At 36.6% G+C, this 23014-nt stretch overlaps 1 protein-coding gene across 2 annotated transcripts; it reads left to right on the plus strand.

The window, feature by feature from the left end:
* Window positions 1-519: 519 nt before the first annotated feature.
* Window positions 520-18912, plus strand: LOC105443412 (serum paraoxonase/arylesterase 1-like). 2 transcript variants are annotated; one of them, XM_030987899.1, is made up of 9 exons: window positions 520-645; window positions 5354-5424; window positions 6397-6452; window positions 6771-6915; window positions 8317-8443; window positions 15783-15980; window positions 16464-16545; window positions 17457-17597; window positions 18177-18912. In XM_030987899.1, the coding sequence occupies exons 1-9, from the start codon at window positions 581-583 to the stop codon at window positions 18342-18344; spliced, it is 1053 nt and encodes a 350-aa protein (XP_030843759.1). In that variant the 5' UTR covers window positions 520-580; the 3' UTR covers window positions 18345-18912. The 2 variants fall into 2 exon arrangements, with proteins under 2 accessions (XP_030843759.1, XP_030843760.1); XM_030987900.1 differs by having other exon boundaries at window positions 6782-6915.
* The last annotated feature ends 4102 nt before the right edge of the window (window positions 18913-23014 follow it).

Below are 23014 nucleotides of genomic sequence, written 5' to 3' on the forward strand. Positions count from 1 at the left end.
TGCGATTAAAATAACCGGTGCACTTAAAGAAAAAGAAAAGAAATAAAAGAAGAAAAGAAAATAAAAGAGAAGAGAAAACGGAAAACGGAAGAAAGAAAAAATAAAATGGAAGCGAATAGGGAAGGGGGTGGGGAAAAGGAAAAGAGAAAAAGAAGGAAAACAAAGAAGGAAGGACGGAAGAGGAAGGAAGAAATGCACCAATTAAAGTCAACCATGCAGCAGCAGACAGCATTGAATGTTGGGCAGGCCCTCTACGACAAAGCGTTCTTCAACAAAAGGTAACCACGCCCACTCCAAAGTCTGTTTCAGGCTTGGTAGTATTATATTATATTTAAAAACATATATATATTTATGATTTTACCAGAAATATATTTGAAAAATAGAAATAATAAAGATTATATATATTAAGTGAAGAATAAATATAATTAAATATAACTGACAGGTTTTTATTTAAAATATTTATCGTAACATTATGATCGTCTTTTGATTTATTATTTTTAAAGACTTGGCTTAAGGTCACGCAGGTAATGTTTATCTTTTGTTCAGCGCATCGCTAGCAGAAAGACAGACTGAAACAAAAATGTGGAAATTCTTGTTGATTTCGTTCGTTGGACTTGTTGTTATACAACATATGCTGACCTTCATGTGAGTCTACTCAGTCAATACAATCTATGGCATGCCCAATCTATTTAATAACTCCAGGGAGCTATCTATTTAAATGCAAAATCTAAGCATAATTTAATTTTAGTTTAACACGTTCAAATCCTGGCTCAGCTCAGCTCACACAGTCATATCTGATATAGGTCTAGGTGCATTACTATCACACATAGGAGCATCACTATCCTGGGCTTCCTGGCTGTGTATTATTAAAAGCTGTGCTATTGATACTCAACATTTCAAACACCACTGTACAAAACTCAACTAATTTCACTCAAAATCGGTACTTTAGTAACAATTGATGACACCTAAATAGCAGTTAAATACAATTTTTCAACTTTCCGATGCTAAGGCCATGTAAAATTTATTAGACTAGACTAGTCTAGATCTAGAGCTAGAGGGTCTACATGTTGATCGTCCGGATTTTTTGAAAAAGAGGAGGAGGGTGTACCATGTTATTTGATATTTGATATTTTTCCCAAGATGGCTGCCGCGTGTACAAATAGTATATAATTGAATATGTACATCAACCAACGTTGCTGTAGTGAGTTTGATTTGCCCTAAAATATCAATGTTGGCTTTCTTCAACAGGTTTCTTTTTGTCTATTTTTAAATATTAAATGTTGCCTTTATTTTAAATATGTAATTTGTAAATATATTGTCATTTTTGTTTTGATTTTGTAATTGTTGTTTTAACATTTATGTAGATCTACATGAATGACATGATATTTAACATTTTCATTGGAAGCCTTGAAGGCGTACCTACAGGCTAGCTTTGGTCTATCCAAGTCTGCACTACAGGAAGCTGCCTCAAGCAGAGGACGCCAACTAAGTGACATGCATACTACCATCACGTCATGATATTGAATGACAAGTATTAAATCCTCACTTCAACATTGAAAGTACCAAGGGTGATGACCCATGCATGTATAAATCGAAATCCAGCTATGCTGTATATACCCTACCAAAGGAGTGCCAGAATGGGAGTATATGCCAGAAACCACTACCAAGATTTGTTGACTGTATCAAATGTTAAAGGCAAAATCCAATGCTCTCTCTTTCCTGGGGGGCGTTTCATGAAACAATTAGTCGGTGGTTTTCACCGACTAATATCATTTTCCCAGAATTTAGTCAGCACTGACTAAATTTGACCAATAAGAGGCCTGGAAAATAGTCGGTGACAATAGAATTGTTGGTGGAAATGGTATTAGTCGGTGGAAATGGTATTAGTCGGTGAAAACCACCGACTAATTGTTTCATGAAACGCCCCCCTGAAAAGAAAAACACTGAGAACACATATATATAGATCAAATTTCAACTTTATATTTATTTTTGACAAAGAATTAAAACAAGTTGCACTCGATTAGATCTATTATTATTATTTTTTTTTATTTAAAAAAAAAAAAAAAATCAAATCAAATATCAAATATAAGGAGGCGGGAGGAAAAAAGGAAGCGGGCGGGGGACGATCAACATGAAATCAATTTTACATGGCCTAAGAGGTCTAGAAAGAATAATTTAAAAATTCAAATTGTGAGTAGACCTACTGTCAACTTTGCCGATCAGCCGCATTGGCATGATTGTGTGTATATGCGTGTTGTGAGTGTATTGACTATTCATGTCTTCAAATGCTGCCTATATTAACACGTAAAGCATTGCTAAAGGTCAATACGCATTAGCATTGACTCTCCATGCTTTGCTGGAGTGGTTCAAATCCTGGCTCAGCTCACACGTTCGTTCGTTCGTTCGTGCAAAGAATATCAGGGAGTACATCATCTAGATAGGAAGATCCTTATTGAGCCAACAGATCGTCTCATCATCGAGCTCACGAAGTCCGGAAGCGCCGTGGGGGGATTTGTAGATCGGACAATCATCAATGACATGATCCATAGTTTGGATCTCTCCACAGGCGCAGTTTGGTGATGATTCAGCTCCAATTTTATGTAGGAAATATTGTGTGCGGCCAACTCCAGTTCTGACACGGTTTAGGTTGACCCAGGCTTTTCTTGGGAGGTCGCTGCCACTTGGTTTTGCACAGGGCTTTGGGATGAACTCCTTCAGGTTGGTAGTGGACGAATTCCACTGGTCTGACCAGCGTTTTGTTATCCAAGTGGCTAAGGTGGAGGGGGGGTTCTCAGGCCGCAGCTCAGCAGCCTGTGTTGCAAAGTGTCTTCTAGGGAGACGCTGTCCTTCAAAGGCAGAGGGGGCAGGAACAAGGCATTTATCTCTGTCATGCTTTTGGGCAAGCTTAGCATACTGCGCATCTCGTCTGAGCTGAGCTGGTGGTATGCCAGATAATATTGGCAGGTTGCTGACTGGTGTTGCAGTGAGTGTTCCGCTGATTAGTCTCATAGCGTCATTGAGGACAACATCAACCTTGTGTACATGGGTGCTGTGGCTCCATGCAGGTGCAGCATACTCGGCAGTGGAGAAGGCAAGAGCTAGAGTGGAGGTGCGAAGGGTGGTGAAATTAGCTCCCCATCCGTCCCTGCAAGCTTCTTTAGGAGAGACACTCTGGCTTGGGTCTTTTGGGCTGTGGCTTTGGCATGCTCGTGGAAGGTGAGGCTTCGGTCAAGAGTGACACCTAGGTACTTTGGTGTTGAGACGAAGTTCAGCCTAGACCCATCTAGTGAGATATTCAGCTCTCGGTTGGCGCATCGGTTAGCCAGGTGGAAGACGGAGGATACAGTCTTTGTTATGCTTATCTTGAGATGCCATCTGTTGAAGAACTCGGCTAGCATTTTCAGGTCCTTCTCCAGTGATGTTTCGATTGCTTCGAAGGAGTGGTTGTTGAACCCCAGTGCGGTGTCGTCTGCGTAGGAGTACTGCATGCATTCCCCTTTGGGCATATCAGAGACATAGATGTTGAAAAGTATCGGAGCGAGGACAGAGCCTTGCGGCACACCATTGCGGAGTTTCCTCTTCCTACTGCATTCGCCGTTTGATGTTTCGAGGACAAATGACCGGTCTTGTACAAGCAGCATGATGAATTTCACGATTCTTACATCTGGAATGGTCTGCAGGGTCTTGAGGTATAAGCCACGGTGCCATACTGTGTCAAATGCCGCAGTAAGGTCGACAAGAACTGCACCAAACTTCTGCTTCTTCTGGAAGGCCGTCTCTATGTCGTTTACAAGCCTGACTACTTGGTCGGTGGTTGATTTACCTTTCCTGAAACCTGCCTGTGTAGTAGGTAGCTTCTCTTCGACAGTGTCAACGATTCTGGCAAGTAGCAGCCTTTCAAGTAGCTTGTAGATGTGCGATAGCAGACTGATTGGACGGTAGCTCTTGGGTTCGTCTGCAGGCTTCTTGGGCTTCAGAATGGCAATAACTTTAGCGGTCTTCCATTTTGATGGAATAGTGGATGTTATCATGCAGGTAGAGAGAAAGGCTTGTAGCCAGGAAGTAGCTTTGCGACTCATGTTCTTGAGGAACTCTGTGTGGATGTTATCGTTGCCTGGCGCTTTGCCGGACTTTATTGATTTCAGTGCAGTTTCAACCTCATCCAAGGTGAAGGCTTCAGACATGGGGGTTGACTCTGGAGTGGACTTGAGGAGGTTCTTTATCTCAGAGTTCACCGAGCTCACACATAGCTGCATTACTATCCTGGCTGTGTATTAAAAGCTGTGCCATTGATTCTCAACATTTCCAACACCACTGTATGTCACTGCTAACACGTAGGGTCGTCCATCTGAGATTTAACATTGTTAAACGATGCCTTTAGGGCAATTAGGCTTTAATAAAACTCCCCATTCCCCATAAACAGACAGTGACCCATAGACTACAGCTCGTACAACGGGGGAGATTGAGCCGATTAGGAACCACTTTATACCTAGACTCTCTCCCCCGTTTTTCCTAATTTAAATCTAAATTTCTGATTTATAAGTCAGATAGAAATCTCGTAGGTCTATGTACATGCAGTTATCAAATTTTTGGCGCTTGTTCAGTAAGGTATCCAAAATTTGACCCATAACTCCGGCGTGGAGATACCCTACTAATACATACCCGAAATAAAGTTAATATTCATTAAATGTCCAAATAAAGATCACGAGTTAAAAGTCGTTATGTTTATTACCTGTTTCGTGTCAATTTTCGTGGTTTTTTTTAGTTTTTTTGAAAAACGTTGATATTAATATTTACTTTTTCACAGCTTTCAAGGCAAATTAACTGCTGCACAATACAAGTGCATACCGATGGTGGGTTGCCAGCGGGCGCGTGCCTGTGTGAAGTTATCTACCATAATGTAAGGATTTCAGTAGCTTATTTAACATAAACTGTCATTTGTCACTGATGACAAGTTTTGTGAAACCCCCCCCCCCTGATCTTTATTTAATGTTGCATGGCTTTGAGTGTGATAAAAGAATATATTGTCATAGTGAGAGCAATATATTCTTGTATCACACGAAAACAAAGCGATACAATAAAATTATTATAATCTATATCAGGCTGACTACCAAAAAAGAAAAATTTGACTTACCTTGGTAAATCTGGCTTTGTTTTCATGTGAAATTGATATGATAATCGATATCAATACTTGAAGTTCCTGGATGACTTAGCAATACAAAAAAGATATTGGTCAGTCATCCGGTTACTGCGCTAAAGATATTGAATACACTGATTTATTGTACCTGGAAGCCTTATATTGTGCAATATTATCTCACTCAAGGCCATTGTGTTTATATTTCTTGTTTTCTAGATACATCATGGGATATCACAAGTTTGTCTTTAAGCACAGACCAGGCAACTGTCAAGTTCTGAATTACATAGGTAAGATATCAAGGGCTTTGAGCCACCAGATAATTGATCCTCCGGCTTCCTTGTTAAGTATCTGGATCACTTGAAATCTTATCTATTGTCTTTAATAAAGGCATATGCGTAAATGAGCAAATCTTTGATAAATTGTGCAGTATGTCTTTGACAGTGGATAGGCTTATTTTAAATATATATATATATATATATATATATATATATATGCAAATCAGCTTCTTGTGCCTCATTGTATTACCGGTAAGCATGGGATAGATTTATACCAAAGGCTTGAAGACTATTTAGCTGTTTCAAGTGAAATATTAATCTACTCAGTATATGGATTCTAAAATGGTCTTTATGGAGCTTATCAAGACCTGAAATTAGTAATTTTGCAAAGTCATTGTTTTACACAAAGCCATCCTTCTTTCGATTGGTATTTATTTTTATTTTGCAAAATGGTCTGTTGACTAAGCAGAGAGGTGAAGAAAACATCCAAAGTGTTAATTTTGTAATTATATTTGTTATTTGTCCACTAGAGGTGTTGTGGTCTAGTGGATAAGTAACCCGACTGCAGATCACAAGGTACAGGGTTCGAGTCCCGCCGCAGCACTAATGTCCTTTGGCAAGGCGTTGATCTACATAGTTAGCCGCTCTCCACCCAGGTGTTAAATTGGTACCCGGTAGGATGCAAAAGTTAATGTGGTTGGATGAGCAAGTGTCTGCTTGTAAAATAGCAACTGGCCGGAATGCTTCCCAGGGAGTGGAAAATGAGCATACATAAGTGTGAATCGTATGACCGGGCTAATGATTTATCTGTAAAGCGCTTAGACACATCGTTGTATTTGGCGCTATATAAAAATAAAATATTATTATTATTATTATTATAACTAAACAAAAGGCTCTAGACGTAGTAGAGTACGTTGAGTCTCTGTGATATTTTTTTTTAAAGTGGATTTTCAAACTCTGAACTTATATTGTTTCTCATCACAGACTATGGAGTAGCAGACATGGAACTGATGGCCGATGGTCTTGTGCTCATTGCATCTGTGAGTTCATTATTGTCTTGTATTTCTAGTCTTAGTTACTCTAGTAAGTCATAATACCAAGTAATGTATGTTGTTGCATTGTAAACATAACAGTTTCCCTGTACTAATTATTATGAGATTGCTATCATTATATCCAATCCAGTCTAATAATAGATCCATAATTACAGATCAGTCCTAAGTTAGGAGTGAACTATACATTAATTTTATTCAGTCTAATTACAGATCCAATCCTAAGTTAGGAGTGAACCTTACATTCATTCAATTTATTAAGTTTAATTACAGATCCAACGCGAAGCTAAAAGCAATGCTTACATTCAGTCTTATTACAGATCTAATCCTAAGATAGGAGTGATTCATACATTCAATCTATCCAGTCCAAATGATGGGTTTACGAGAGTTACCATCAGCAGCAGACCTCAAGGATCTTTTCATCCTGTTGGACTCAGCAGCATTCATGATACAGGTAAGCAGTGTTCTCTTAACCCTTTGCCTACGGGAACTTGGTGGCCCCTGTATTAAGCCTATGGGACTTTGACAATGCAGAAGTCAACAGGTTAAAGGAAAATCCAACCGTAATGGTAAACTACTTAAAACACAAGCAACAAAGCAGAGAAACAGACTGGGAAAAGTATGAATGAAATTGGAATATTATTAAGTAATTTTGAGAAGAAAACAATTTGTTGGAAGTTGTAATCTCTATTGCGCATTTGGATTACAAATTTGCTGAATCGGTAATGTCACTGTACTGTGGTGGTGTGCCGTACAGCTTTTCCCTTTTTTTCCAACACTCTAAATGACTCAAATATAATTGGTTCCATTTGTGGCTTGGGAGGATCTATTTTTTAAAGGACCTGTAACAATATACTACCAGGATGTACAATGTCTTTTGAATAGTGGCCCAAAGGAGAAGGCACTTAAATGAGAAAGACAGAAATTAGTTACCCTATTTTTTTTAACTTGACAAACAGGAGAGAGGAATGACATACTAATAGAATATGGCATGAACGGAACCCAAGTCCTGGGTTCCATGCGGACATATTCTAAGGGAGTGTGTTCGGTTGCATCAAGTAGATTTACTCACAAGTCTCTTTTTTCACATTATCCATTTATACTGAAAGCTCTGGTTAAAAACATACCCCACCACTACAACACAGGAACCAATGTAATTCAGGTGGGGTATCACAACCCCACTTTCGTTTCTCTCGTTAAAACTTGGACAGAGCCTTGCAGCTCTGCATGAGAGATTATGATATTGGATTGCAGCTGTACTCTTCATTATCTTACATTATAGTGTAAACAAACTCTTACTGGGGCTCTGCCTGAAAGGAAATGAGAAGTAGGAAATATATATTTTACTTGTTTTAAGATATTTTCATGTCCAAAAGTCACTCTTAATTTATATGAATACCAAATAAAAGTCTTAACGAAGCAAAATGAATGACCAAGAATTGGCGATATAACAACAATTTTAGCTCTGAAAACTATCACTCTTTCTCCCTTCCTCTCTCCCTCTCCATCACCCCTTCAAGGTCTTGGTGGAGGGATTACATTGGACAGTGCTACTGCTTACCAATGTTATCTCAGCTCTAGTAGTGTTGAAAGTCAAATGAGGGGTTTCAATTTTAAACAAAGAGTTTTTCGTCATGCTCTTTATTGAAGTAATATTTCAAGCCCATTAAGCGCAACACAAAACCCTGTACATGGACATACAGAACAGATTGTTTCTGGTGATTGATACACTATCATGTGATCACAATATACTTACAACTTGAACCACAAATTTGTTGAAAGACATTTTATAATCTTTTTTGAATATACAGAAAGTAAAAGTGGTCATTGTGATTTGTGTTTTTCGATGCTATAGGTTCAACCTATGTATATGTAGTGAACCAGCAGACAGTAAGGGACTGTATAGAGGTGTATGAATGGAGAAGAGCTGACAAACCAACTATGAAGTACCTGAAAGAGATCCACGATCCATTCATGAGAAGGTTTGTATTATCAACTTTGTCTCATAGACAGATTCTCTGCTTGGTCGTCCAGTTTTAGGGTACAATAAAACTGGAAAAAATAGATATTTGATCAGTCCTACTAAAGGAAGGTATACTCATAGAGTAGAGAATACAGCTAATCATTAAATCTAATTATTGCATGACTCTTTAATAGATGAGTGCTGATTTCTTTAAATTAACAAGTACCTGATGAACATGTTGGACATTATCCAACAAAATCTTTTTGACAAGCAGTGATGCCACGTTAACCTCTGCATAGTCAATTAATGTAATGAGGACGTTTGAGTTGGTTAATCACAGAATAGCAATGAAAAACCTCACCAGTTTAGGTGTTACTGGCTCTATCTTGCCAGCTGTTTGTAGGTTTCTGTCCAATCACTCTTAATTAGTGAGGCATCAGAAAAACCTCAACATAGTTGAATCTCACTTGCGGAGTACCTCAAGGAACATTATTAGGCCCTGTCATTTTTCCTGTCATGGTCAATGACATGGCTCTGCCTTGCCAGCTGTTTGTAGGTTTCTGTCCAATCACTCTCAATTAGTGAGGCATCAGAAAAACCTCAACATAGTTGAATCTCACTTGCGGAGTACCTCAAGGAACATTATTAGGCCCTGTCATTTTTCCTGTCATGGTCAATGACATGGCTCTGCCTTGCCAGCTGTTTGTAGGTTTCTGTCCAATCACTCTCAATTAGCCCGTTTAACTCGGGAACCGAGATTTCTCGGGTCCCGAGGTACGTACAAACGGGAACCGAGATTTCTCGGGTCCGAGCAAGGGCTTCTTTTATTGCAGAAAAGTACATCTATTCACCTTCTAAATACATTATAAACTACCTGTATACAAACCTTGAACCTTTGGCTACATGCATCTCATTTTTTACTGACTGTAGATGCGTAATTTTTGTTTTATTACAAGTTTAGCATGATAATGCACGAGTCCTCTTTCAGGATATTCGTATAGAACACATGCAAGTCAGTTTACGTTATTTTCATAGATTTTCGGATTCGCTGCTGCTAGCTAGCTGGGTCTACTATGCCTAGGACTGTGTAAGCCGGACATAATGATTTTACAAGCAGCGAATTCCACACTCGCTCTGGATACCTTTGTACTCGGCACGCGCGGATACACCGTTCAATGCATGAGCCTTGGCCTTATATGGTCATTGACGCCTATTCATGGTAACGGGCCGATTATTGAAAAGCTTATAGTATATTACAGTCTCGTTCGACCTAGGGCTCTCAGTTCAGTTTACTCATGCGTACGTATACAGGGTACCGGGCCGACCTATTATTAGGGAGATTAGCTAGTCTCGATATAGTCCATCCCATTGTTTCGTTTCAAGGTTGTCGGCTATTATTTACTTATCGTGCTATAAAGTGTCGGAGTTTTACTATTTAGTTCAGCTTTTTGATTTTCGTGATAGTTGGTTGCACAAATTAGTTCTCAATTCTTTGCTTATAACTGCTCTTTATCTATGTAAGATAGTTTCTCAAAATGTCACGTCATCGGAGAAAGCCTATTTTTAGCGTTGAAGATGCTCGAGAAGCGATCCTTGACTCGGACTCAGAAAATGAATATGATAAAATGGACTTATCAAGCGGAGAAGAGTATTCGTCGGACGTAGAAAATGAAGAATGTGAAACAACGACATTCGATGATATTTCCATAAGTTATCTATAAAGCCTGTCGTCTCAAAAGTTTTGACTCCACAGCTATCTTTTACGTCATTGTATTTACATGACAATACGCTTTTCATTTTATCAACTTGACCAATTTAGCGAATCATTCATGTATGGACCTCCTCTTTTATGAAAGGCTTATCCAGGCTCCCTCAGCTGCCACACGCTAAGGGGGAACAAAAGAATGTAAAGAAGTAACTACTCTGGAAGATTGCCGTTTTGAAAGAAGAGGATGTAGGCGTAAATAGGTCAATTTACATTACAATACAAACAACCACTCTAACTTATACACCTTTACGAGGGCATGTAACAATTTTAGAGCAGGTTGAAGTAAAATATCTTGATCAACCTAAAGCCGGTCTTGGCTTGAGCGGGCATATGAAATGTTCAAATGTTATGTTCTGAAAAAAACGACCCCTTACTCTTCCTCTCTCTCCCCACGGAATATTACTCTTGTCTTGAGCAACTCCGACGGTAAAGCCACGAATATGAGACTTTTCCCGGGCAAAGATGCTACCATTGTTGAAAAAAATGCAAGGCAACATAAAACAAGTTTTCTGGCAATGAAGAAAAGCGAGTGCAAGATGAAGAAAATAATTGTTATTATTATTATTACTATTTTATTACAATATTGTAAGCATCATCATCATCATCATCATTATCATTATCATGATTGTATGCATGTACATGGCATTGCCATCTACAGAACTGATCATGAAACGAGGATTATCAAAGTTTTATTGACACCATAGGTTGAACAAGGACACAGATGGAGACGAAGACAAATAAAGTGAATTATCACGTTGTTTGCACTTCTTTCTTTATTGTTCCGTAATATAATGGATTACTATATTTTCAATATCATTTATTTTCGAATAAATAGAAGACTACCAATACTACGGCGATTAACTCCTTATGCACACCCTTTCAAAAAACAAAAAACAAACACAACAACGCGATACGGAAATAAAATACACTGAAGCACAATTCCAATTTCACGAAATTCCTGACGTATTCAGAGAGGGAAGGGGGAGGATAGAGACAGACAGACAGAGACAGACAGAGAAAGATAGATAAATAGATAGAAAGAGAGAGAGATGATTGTGATGAATTATGATTTTGTTCTAATCTCTGTCATTCATTTAGCTCTTTCCATTACATACAAAACAAATACAATATGCGTACAATGATATTTAATGATATTTGTCTCTCCGGTCACCCCCCCCCCCCCCCAACTCTGATTTTTTTTTCTTCTTTATTTTGTCTCCTTTTTGTTTGATTATATCTTTTTGCTAAAGTATAATGTCCGACGTATAACATCAAGGATATGTTATAAAAATTAATCTCAAGGAAGGGATGATGTCGGCATACAAGCAAATGGCGGAATAGACAACATTATGAAGATGAAGATGGAAAACGACATAGACAGAGAGACAGACGGACAGGGAGAGAGAGAGAGGGGGGGGGGGGGAGAGATAGAAAGTTGGACGTAGTCTGTACTGTATTTATTACTATGATATTTTTCTCACCGACTCCCCCCCCCCCCCCTCAAGCTCACATTTTTTCTTTCCATTTTTTTGTTTTGTTTTGTTTATATCTTTGGGCTAAAGTATAATATCCGACGTATAATAGTACCGTCAATATAGCATAATAAACAATTTTTGTATCAATCAGTTTGATGCAACAGGGATTTACAATCAAAAGTTTTACTTGGTATAATTGTTGTTCAGTTATGTTCTTCTCATTTCGACATTATCAGCCGCTCGTTCTCTATTTCGTTTCCTATAATAAATATAAGATATAATGTGTACATCATCAGGGATAATTACGTTATAATAATTAATCTCAAGGAAGAGATGCTGCCGGCGTACAAGCAAATGGAGGAATAGAAAACATTATAAAAAAGATGAAGATGGAAAACGACATTGCCAGAAAGACAGAAAGAGAGAGAGAGAGAGAGAGGGGAAAGAAAGAGAGAGAGAGAGAGAGAGAGAGAGAGAAAGGGGAGGGGAAAGCTAGGGGCGGGAGAGATAGAAAGTTGGACGTAGTCCGTACTGTATTTATTTATATAATATTTGTCTCTCTGATCACCCCCCCCCCCCCAGCTCCGATTTTTTTTTACCCTTTAGTTTGCCCTGTTTTTTCTTCATCATATAGATATCTTTTCACTGAAGTATAATGTCCGACGTATAATAGTATTGTAAATATAGCATTTTAAACATTTTTTTTATATCAATTTGATGCAACAGAAATTTTCATTCAAAAGTTTTACTTTGGAAATATAATTATTGTTCAGTAATATTCTTCGCATTTCGACATTATCAGTCGCTCGTTCTCTATTTCGTTTCCTATAATAAATATAAGGGATAATGTGTTCATCATCAGGGATAATTACGTTATAATAATTAATCTCAAGGAAGAGATGATGTCGGCATACAAGCAAACGGAGGAATAGAAAACATTTAATAAAAAAAGATGAAGACAGAGAGACATATAGAGGGAGAAAGAGAGAGAGGGGGAAATAGAAAGAGAAAGAGAGAACGAGCGAGAGAGAGAGAGAGAGAGAGAGAAAGAGAGAAAGGGGAGGGGGAAGGGGGCGAGAGAGATAGAAAGTTGGATGTAGTCCGTACTGTATTTATTTATATATTTGTCTCTCCGATCATCCTCCCCCCCCCCACCCCAGCTCCGATTTTTGTCGCCTTTAATCTGTCCTTTTTGTTATCATAAAGATATCTTTTCGTTGAAGTATAATGTCCGACGTATAATAGTATTGTCAATATAGCATAATAAACAGTGTTTATATCAATTTGTTGCAACAGAGATTTTCATTCAAAAGTTTTACTTTGGAAATATAATTATTGTACATTAATATTCTTCGCATTTAGACATTATCAGCCGCTCGTTTTTCACTTCGCTCCCTATAATAAATATAAGGTATAATAAAGTGTGTACATCATCATTATTTTATAATAATTTATCTCAAAAAAGGAATGGTGCCGGCATACGAGCAAACGGCGGAACAAAATTGGTAGATAGACAGAGAAAGCGACCGAGTGAGAGATAGAGGGAGAGAAAGACACACATAAGCAGAGAGAAAAAGGGAGAGAAACAATCATTTCTTATAATTATCTATTTGTCTGTGACATTTTATCTTTATCACATATTCTTGTCCATTCCTTTATCTTGCATGATTGTTGTCTTTGAATGAGTGTTTCAGATAGGGTAAAGTCTGGCTTTACGTTATATGATTTTTATTTATGAGAATGTCGGAACGTGATCCCATTTAAAAATTTAAAAAACAGCAACGACAACTGCAATAACAACAAGAGCCTTCCCTCCCCAAAACAACATAAACCAGGGTTATACATGAATACAAAGTCAGTTCATTGTTGTTGTTGTTGTTGTTGTTTGGTATTATCGGCGTTTCATTCTTATTTTAGAATATTTACACCTTTCACTTTATTTTTTTTCCTTCTATTTTTTGGTACTATTTGTAAATTCATACTCTTCTCTTTTTTTTTTTGATAATATAATCTCAGATCTGTCATCCAATTATTCAATTATACCCTTAACTTACTTCCGCTCTTTAGAGTTTATAGCCATGACAACGACCGTACCCTCAGCAACGTTAATTGTTCCTCTTACGTAACTCAGCTGTGGGAACATGCATGGGCCAAAGACAAAGACAAAGCTCTTTTCGCACATTCTATATAGGTCCCAAATACTTGCAGACATTTCTGTGTCGGTTTTATTGTATGTACTTTGTCAATACATATACTTACAAACTACAATTGTCAAAATTTGGCAATATATTCATACATATTGATATTTATATGGCATAAACATGCTCAAAGCGCTTTACATTAGTAAATAAAACAAACTAATTATTTTGCTCTCCAAATGGCACATCGGTATAGTCTGTACTGTATTTATTTATTATTATTCTATTTTATCTCTCCTTTCACCCCAACCCTCCCCCATTCTGGATTCTTCTTTAGTTTCATTTTATCATGTCTATATCTTTTCGCTATAGTATAATGTCCGACAAAATAATATTATAACCGTCAATTTAGGCTGATAAATTATTTCATATGAATATGATGCAACAGAGATTTACGTTCAAATCTTTAATTTCTTATAAATTGTGTATTTTTCTCATAAAATTGAGTATCTAAATAAAAAGAGTAAGAAGAAGAACAAAATAAGAATGAGGCGAAGAAGAAGAAGAAAAGATAACGAAAAAAAACCTACGAAAGAGCTGAAAGAACTGAGAGGCTTGGAGCACAGCAGAGAAAGGCCGTGCAACGTGTTCTCGACATGACAAAGCCAGATTGGCAAATGATCTGCGCATGCGCTAGGTTCCCGTTAGTCGAAGCCTCTGGCCGCTTGAACGCACACGCATTGTGGCGCGCGCTGAGCGGTCTCACGGTACGGCGTGTTCGATTTTTAATCTCGTTTGTGAGGTGGCTATCAGGCTGAATAATGCCGAGCTGAACGGGTTAGTGAGGCATCAGAAAAACCTCAACATAGTTGAATCTCACTTGCGGAGTACCTCAAGGAACATTATTAGGCCCTGTCATTTTTCCTGTCATGGTCAATGACATGGCTCTGCCCTTTAAAGTGACTCAGTAACATTGCATCAGATTCTGAAACAAAATCTTGGATTTAGCTCATGCTACAATCATGATTATAAACCTTTAGGTCAGTCAGGAATCCCATGACTTTTACAAGCCGATTGCCTGTCTGATTATCAAGATATTTATGATTGGAAATCAAAATTTCATTTTTCGTTTTCCTAACGGTCTGTATAAGACTACAGTCTATTGGGAAAAATTATTGTAGTAAAACCGGGCACTCAAAGATTTTTACTTTTTTGAGGCACTTCATATTCACTTTGAAGAAGCACATTTTTTAGGGCTTCAATATAACACCATATCACAGACACTGATAACATGTAGAGCCTGCATCTCAGATTTAACATTGTTAAACGATGCCTTTAAAGGGATAGTTGAGTTCTGTTGCAGAGGGCGCTACACAAAATAATTTTTTTTGTGAGATAATGAAAAACTGAGTGTCAAATTGAAAGAACATACAATTTAAATGACAAAATCATCTTTGTTTGATCAAAATCAGTTCAGAGACGGCTGAAATATCCATAAATATGACAATTTCTAATATTTGTGATGGTACACAAATACTAGATAATTTGAAAAAGCCGTTGAAAAAACAAAATAGCGCCTTTTATGTCGTATTTCAGCCAATGCCGAAGTTGGATTTTTTTGTAGGCTTTGTTGTGTTGGTTATATGACGCACCGGCAACTAGCCGGCCCATGTATTGTTATTATTGATTAACTAATTGATTAATTAATTGATTAACGGTCACCATATTTTTTGAAAGTAGAGCTGAATTGATATGATCATATTGGCTAAATTTTACACATTTTGGGGTCTAAAATTACCTTCATAGCAATTTTAGGTCCAAAAAGGGCACTAGAAATGTCATAGATGAGAATAAGAGCAATAAGCATGCACTTTGAAGGCATTTGCAGTCTGAAAACAGAACTCAACTATCCCTTTAACTATAAGCCTTAATAATTGCTTTCTTCCCTAATGAAATATCTAATCTCTTTTTTTACAGATTGAGTGATGTATTAGCTGTAGGTTCTGATCAGTTCTATGTCACCAACCAAGCATACAGCCTAGACCCAGGGGGCCGATTATTCGAACATTACATGATGTTTCCATGGGGTAGTGTACTGTACTGTGATCCATCATGCAGACTGGTGTCCAACGCCATCTTTGAACCAAGTGGAATTCACATGTCACCAGATAGAAAGTAAGATATTACACCATTCTTAGAAAGTAAGATATTACACCATTCTTCTGTTCTTGTATCTATTTCTCTCATAAGTTTAATCACTCAGACATGTACTGTAGCTCTCAAGATAGCTAGTCATATATAGATATACGAAATAATGATTTTAGGCAAACTAAGAATACTAGTTAGCTATCAATAATGAAGGCAAATTCAAAGACCTTTGTTTAAAGATAATAAATAAAAGAATGTTAACACACAATTTATTTGATTCAACCAAATGATAAGAAAGGATTGATCAATACGCAAACTGATTCCGCAACCTGACACAAACCAATGCGTTCGATCAAACATATTATAGTCTGAATTTACATGATTTTCATTTTGAAAAATGACATTGTTATCAGTCAGATCCACAAAAAGAAATAAAAATATCCTGAAAGTTCAAGCAACCAAATATTTATCGTTCAAGGACTAAAACTAATTATATTTATTGATTTTTAGGTATATCTACGTTTCTTTACTCTATGGTATGGGTGTACATGGTTACAAGCGAGATCCAGCATCAAACATATTATCACCTCAGGTATGTTGATTGGCTTTGCTAAGGAAGGAGTAGGGGTCTGGGTGTCGTTTCACAAAACCGTTATAAGTACAAGTTCGACGACATCCAATTGAAATGCATTTCAATGAGATGTCGGTAAACTTGCATTTAGGACGATTTTGTGAAACACTGCCCAGGTTGAACTTCGGCTTGTAATAATAATAATAATAATAATAGCCTAATAGTCCAGATTCAAATTTTCTTGTTTTGCTTTAATGTCCGTCAGCAGCACATGAATCAATATTCACCACTATCGAGTCTCGACCCAGGTATAACAAATAGGGCCTGGTAGGAGGAAGTGTAAGTTTCTTTGTATGATTTCTGATGTTTTTGTTAATATCTGAAGGCAAAGTCAAATAAAGGCTTTCATATTATAATCTCTGCAGTGCAGAATTATGCAGGTTTAAAATGAATGTGTGCGCCCATTGTTATCTGTTGGTTTTACACATAGCAGTTTCATATAGGAATTTAATTGACTCCAAGCCATGAATTAATTATAAAAATGTTCTGTTTGTCTTCCTGTGCTATCCCTCTTGAGGAGAATACTCTACATCAGCTTAGATTTTGCTTTGTTAGATTAAGTTGATTTATTCATTTATCTGTAACAAACTGTAATTTTGTAACCCAACATACTGTAATTTTGTACTGAATAATATTGTGTAATCGTGGTGCTGTCGTCCCGGCTTTTACATTTCTTCACTTAAAGGCTGCTGGGACAACAGCACCACAGCGCCTTTAAACAATGTATTAGGCGCGTTATAAATGTGATCTATTATTATTATTATAATTATTACAATCAAGTACCAATTAAATTTTTGCAAACAAAATATTGTGGCTAAGCAGAACTAAATTTTTTTATTTTTCTGTTTGTTTGTTTTTTATTTTTGTTTAAGACCGATAGATCCGTGAGTCTTTCATCATTGGTTGACAATGTGTTTGTTGATGCGAATGGGAATGTATGGACGGCCAATCATCCTGCTGCCTTTAAATATGAAGCTTATGAGAGACATAGAAGGAGTTTACCACCTTCACAGGTATGCTGTAACTATCATTGAATAGTTTTTATTTATTTGCTCTGAAACCAGTAACAATTCTGCAAAATTTTGATTTCAAAGTTCTACTTAGAAAGTTTTTAATGTGTGACAAGGAGAAAAAGAACTAATTAAAGAATGCTGTAGAAAAGCAAGAAGATGAGGTACTAACAATATGGTTAGGGTTTGATGGATTTTCAAATGTACTTCGGTACCATGGTTCATCTAATGAAGTATTAGAACCTTTATTCTCCAATACAGGCACTCCATATTCGGTACCATGGTTTATCTAATGAAGTATTTGAACCTTTATTCCCTATTTAGATGCTCCATATTCAGTACCATGATGCATCTAATATAGTATTTGAACTATTATTCTCCAATACAGGTACTCCATATTCGGTACCATGGTTCATCTAATGAAGTATTTGAACTTTTATTCTCTATGCAGGTACTCCATATACGGTACCATAGCATGGTTTATCTAATGAAGTATTTGAACCTTTATTCCCTATTTAGGTGCTCCATATTCAGTACTATGATGCATCTAATGAAGTATTTGAATGTTTATTCTTAATGCAGGTACTCCATATTCGGTACCATGGTGCATCTAATGAAGTTTTTGAATTGTACAGCGATGATGGAACACAGTTACCAGCTTCATCTTCAGCTGTCTTCCACAAAGACAAGCTTTTAATTGCGTCCAGGTATAAGGGCATGCTACTCTGTGAAACCAACATAAAATGGTGATGATCGGTCGACAGCAACTAGAGATGGACTTCAGAAATGAGCACAACCAATAAGATGTGTGGATTAGGTGTGAGCAGATAGATTGAATAACTGAGGTGGAAAATAGCACCCCTGCATGCCCATCAGTTTTCATCATTTACCTTGACAACAACTCATTATGTGTGCAATATATATGTGTTTGAATATGATGTGATGTGACATTTTAGCCAGGATTAATAAATAGCATGGTTAACAACTTTCTTGACAATTTCATAAATGTTTTTCTTAGAATGAATTCTGTCGATGAATGGGTCATACATGTTTAACCCTTGTTATTCATCTTGGATGGAAGATAGCCTTTAGCAATATAAATGTACACAGTAGCTTTCTTTGAATATGTATTCATTATTTATGTCTGTTCAACAGTACTAGAATATGTTAGCTTTTGTATCGAATAGAAACTAGATCTGTGTGTGATACTTTCATGTCTGTATAATCCTAAGACATCCCTTTCAAGATACTATGTCCCTTTTGCAGCCAACATCAAATTCTGAAGAACTTTGCAGGAATTATGAATATGTCATGTATGTCCTATCTGTGAAATTTAAACGTTGGCAGTGTCGTAATATTCAAATTATGCAAACCGTTTACTTGTTAGACTTCACTGTCAGACACTATTGAGTCACTGACTAGCCTTTTCTTCTTTGTTAATACCAGTAACATCCATAAAATGAGAAGTAAAGGGTACATGAGCATTTGTCTACATCAATAACCCACTTCTTATAGTGGCCAAATAGCCGCCAAAATTAAACTGAAAAGGTTAAATTCCAACGGCATAAAAACAGGGGGCTTGAAAATGTCTTTAAGTGGAAAAATGACGACTATTAGTTGTCGACTTAAGAGCAGCATAAAACGTACGACCATTCAGTACAATGGTCTAAAAATCAGACTATTACTTACCGGTACTAGCTCTATAGCTCTTAAGTCGACAACTAATAGTCGTTATTTTTCCACTTAAAGACATTTTCAAGCCCCCTTTTTTTTTATGCCGTTGGAATTTAACCTTTTCATTTTTTGGCCTGCAAATGGGACACAGTACCTTTAATACATGATGTACGTTGTGTACATAAAAGAGACGTTGGCCCTGATATCAAGCTTGGTATCATCCCAAAAAGATATTTTATATCAAATCAAGGCTGGAGATACAAATTTATTTTGTAAGAAAGTACTAGATGTACTTTATCCAGAGCAGGGGATAAGCAGATAATGTGAATGACTAGCTGGTATGCAGCAATGTTTTTTTTTGTACTTTCTTAATAAATGAATTTCTAGAAATGCCATTTGTTGCTGATCTTGTCATTGTGTCTTGATATTGATTGCCGCTTTGCTCAAATTTGGGTAAGTTGAAGTGCACCAATCGCCCAAGTATGTTATGTTCTTGATGCAAGGGGTTTCATGTGGCTACATCATTATTTAAAATATGAGCTTGATATATTAATTCTACAGAGATATATTGAAATATTTAGATACTAAAAAATATCTCGTTGAGTAAACTATTAAGCACACACAAAATCATTGAACAGGATGCACATTGAATGCAAGTCCTTTCCCTGCAAGCCCTAGACAATTCGTTTTATGTTATTCTTTATTTTCTTAATTAATAATAATAATAATATTTTGCTTTTATATAGCGCTTAATACAATGTCTCTAAGCACTTTACAAATATACTATTACCCGGTCATTGGATTCAGTGCTTGCCCGCGCAATCTCCACTCCCTGGGAAGCATTCCAGCCAGGCGTTACTTGACGCTCGACCAACAATGACGGTTGCATCCAACCGGGTACCCATTTAACTTTTACTTTTAGTTTTTTGAGGTTGATATACATTCAAGCTGTACAAAAATCATATTTTCAGGTAATTGGTACACTTTGATAGTAAGAATGTAAATTTATGAATTATAGTGTCCATATATGTATGACGGTTCAATATGAGACAAGTTTTGTGAACCTTGGGGAAGATTAATGTTATGTGATTGCTGGAGGGTGAATGAATGATCAATAGAATGTGCCCCCCCCCCCTTAGTACAGCCTTGGAAAGAAGCCATTGCAGGTCATCCATTATCACCATCATGACTATCATTATCATTACCAACATCATCATCATCACCACTACAAAGGCCTGATAATTACCAGATTAAAAAAAAAAAAAAAATCTTCCCGATGTTATCCAGATTTTCCCCAATTTTCTTACTCAAAAGGGGGAGGGGGAATGTTTTTAGATGCCACCCCCCCCCCCCCGAATCATTTTCTAACTTTTTTTTGTTTTTTACTTAAGGGGGCGTGGTAGAGGGGGAATTTTTTTATGTTTTTTTTAATATGTTTTTTTAGTGCTCACTATCGCCCCTGCACTACAACCATCATGATCCATGTTTCATACTACTTATCATCAACATCATCATCATCAAAACCACTTTCATTTACCTCTCATTATCATCACCTTGACTTTACTTTTATCAGGAAGACAATGAATAATAAAGGAAAAAGATTCGTTCATCATTTCCTATATCTCTACAAAGGAAATTGAAATTAATGGCAAGGACTTTGTAGGAAATCAAAATTAGGCATTTGAGGGAAATTCTTTCTTTTCTATTTTTGGACCAGATACATTAACAAAAAGAGAGAGTGGGCATTTCTTACCCTCGCCGTGTTAATCGATAAACACTAAAATTCTGAAATGCTGAGGAAGTGGCAAGTATAACAACAGAGGGGTCAATTAATCACAAGTGTTAAAGAGAAAAATGTGAAGAATGGTAATTAAGCTAAATCTGACTTTTAATCAACCTCATACAGTAAAAACCCATCTATCGAGGCCACCCAAGGAAACAGAAAAAGAGGCCACTTTTGACGGTTAGCCTTTCTGGTCAGCCTTTCTGGACAGGTCCTACCATGACAACACACATTTCTTAGAGGGAGACAAAATTCATGGCCACTATAGAGAGGTGGCCACAAAGACGGGTTCGACTTTTTTTGTATTCCTGCAGTACATTAAAGGGATAGTCGAGTTCTGTTGCAGAGGGCGCTACACAAAATATTTTTTTTTGTGAGATAATGAAAAACCGAGTTTCAAATTTGAAAGAACATAATATTTAAATGACAAAATCATCTTTGTTTGATCAAAATCGGTTCAGAGACGGCTGAAATATAACCATTTCTAATACTTGTGTATCACCAAAAATATTAGATATTTTGAAAAATTTGAAAAAAACCATTGAAACCGTTTTTTTTTTTTTTTAAAGTGGAGCTGAATTGGTATGATTGTATTGGCTAAATTTCACACATTTTGGGGTCTAAAATTACCTTTATAGCAAGTTTAGGTTCTGAAAGGGCACTATAAATGTCATAGATAAGAATAAGAGCAATAACCATGCACTTTGAAGGCATTTGCTCAACTATTTCTTTAATTCTTCTGACCCAGCTTGCATTCAAGTCAATCTGCTCACATCATAACAAATGAACCACAGAATTATCATATTCATAATGACCACCAATGCCAATTTATTTTTGTAAGACTGTACAGTAAAGGTGAACAGGGATACACTGTTCGGACGAGATGAAATTTATTTCAAACTCCTAAATAGAAATGTTGTAAGAAGGATCATTGTATATCAGAAGGGGTGTACACATACGTAAAAGGGTAGTGTATGAAGAAACATTGTGTAATTTACAGGTAAAAGCAACTTTTTATTCTTTAAGGCGGCTAAGCTACAGCCGGGTAATAATGTGATACTGTTCGTCTTTAATTAAGCACAGAGGTGTATATTGATATAGTAGCTGCGCTGTGTGTACATGTGAATGGACTTATTATTGTTCTTCATATTCAATCGATTAGTGTATTAAATAATGGAAGCCTTTTAATAATACTCCATAACTACCGGTACCAGCACAAATTATCACAATATTACTTGATGAACATGATGAAAGAGATTCACATTCATAATCATGCACCACATACCAAAACACCTGGCTTCAAAGTGACTATGATACTTATCAACCTTGGATTTTTCTTCATTATTGTCCAATGTGTGAAATCTTATACCGGTACTTACTATTTTTTTCTCTTCTTTTCTCCGCTTTCACACAAATTTTTTTTTTTTTTTTTTTTTTTGTATCAAGGTTGACTTTACATTTAGAAGTTTCTTAAATGTACATGTATCTAAAATAAAGAGGATCCTTAAAAGAAAAGAAAATTGTCCCATTAAAAAAAAAATCCATTTGGTTAAAATAATCATTTAAATTAAATAGACTATAAGTGTACATATTTACAGCCTTGTCATATAAGTAAGCTTCTTCGTAGAGCCCAAACTATAATGTTAATCAACAAAACAAATTTGATTGCATACTAATCATTATTACATGAATATTAAGTTTCTTTCTGGCATGACACTTTCAATACAAAACTATAACAAAATATTGAGAACAAAATATTTACATATATATCATAATATGCAACTCTGATACACAATACAAACTTTAAGTTATTCATAAATACATGTACTTGCATTTCTATAACCTTGTAATTATACAACTACGCAACGTTCGAATATTCAGGCAGAAAAAGATTTCTGCAGGAAAAAACAGCAAGCTTTTGTGACTAATTGTTTCTTTAGACTTTAGGTTTTTTTGTCCTCCC

The sequence above is a fragment of the Strongylocentrotus purpuratus genome, unplaced genomic scaffold (assembly GCF_000002235.5).
Source record: "Strongylocentrotus purpuratus isolate Spur 01 unplaced genomic scaffold, Spur_5.0 spur5_scaffold_17, whole genome shotgun sequence".
NCBI classification, from domain to species: domain Eukaryota; kingdom Metazoa; phylum Echinodermata; class Echinoidea; order Camarodonta; family Strongylocentrotidae; genus Strongylocentrotus; species Strongylocentrotus purpuratus.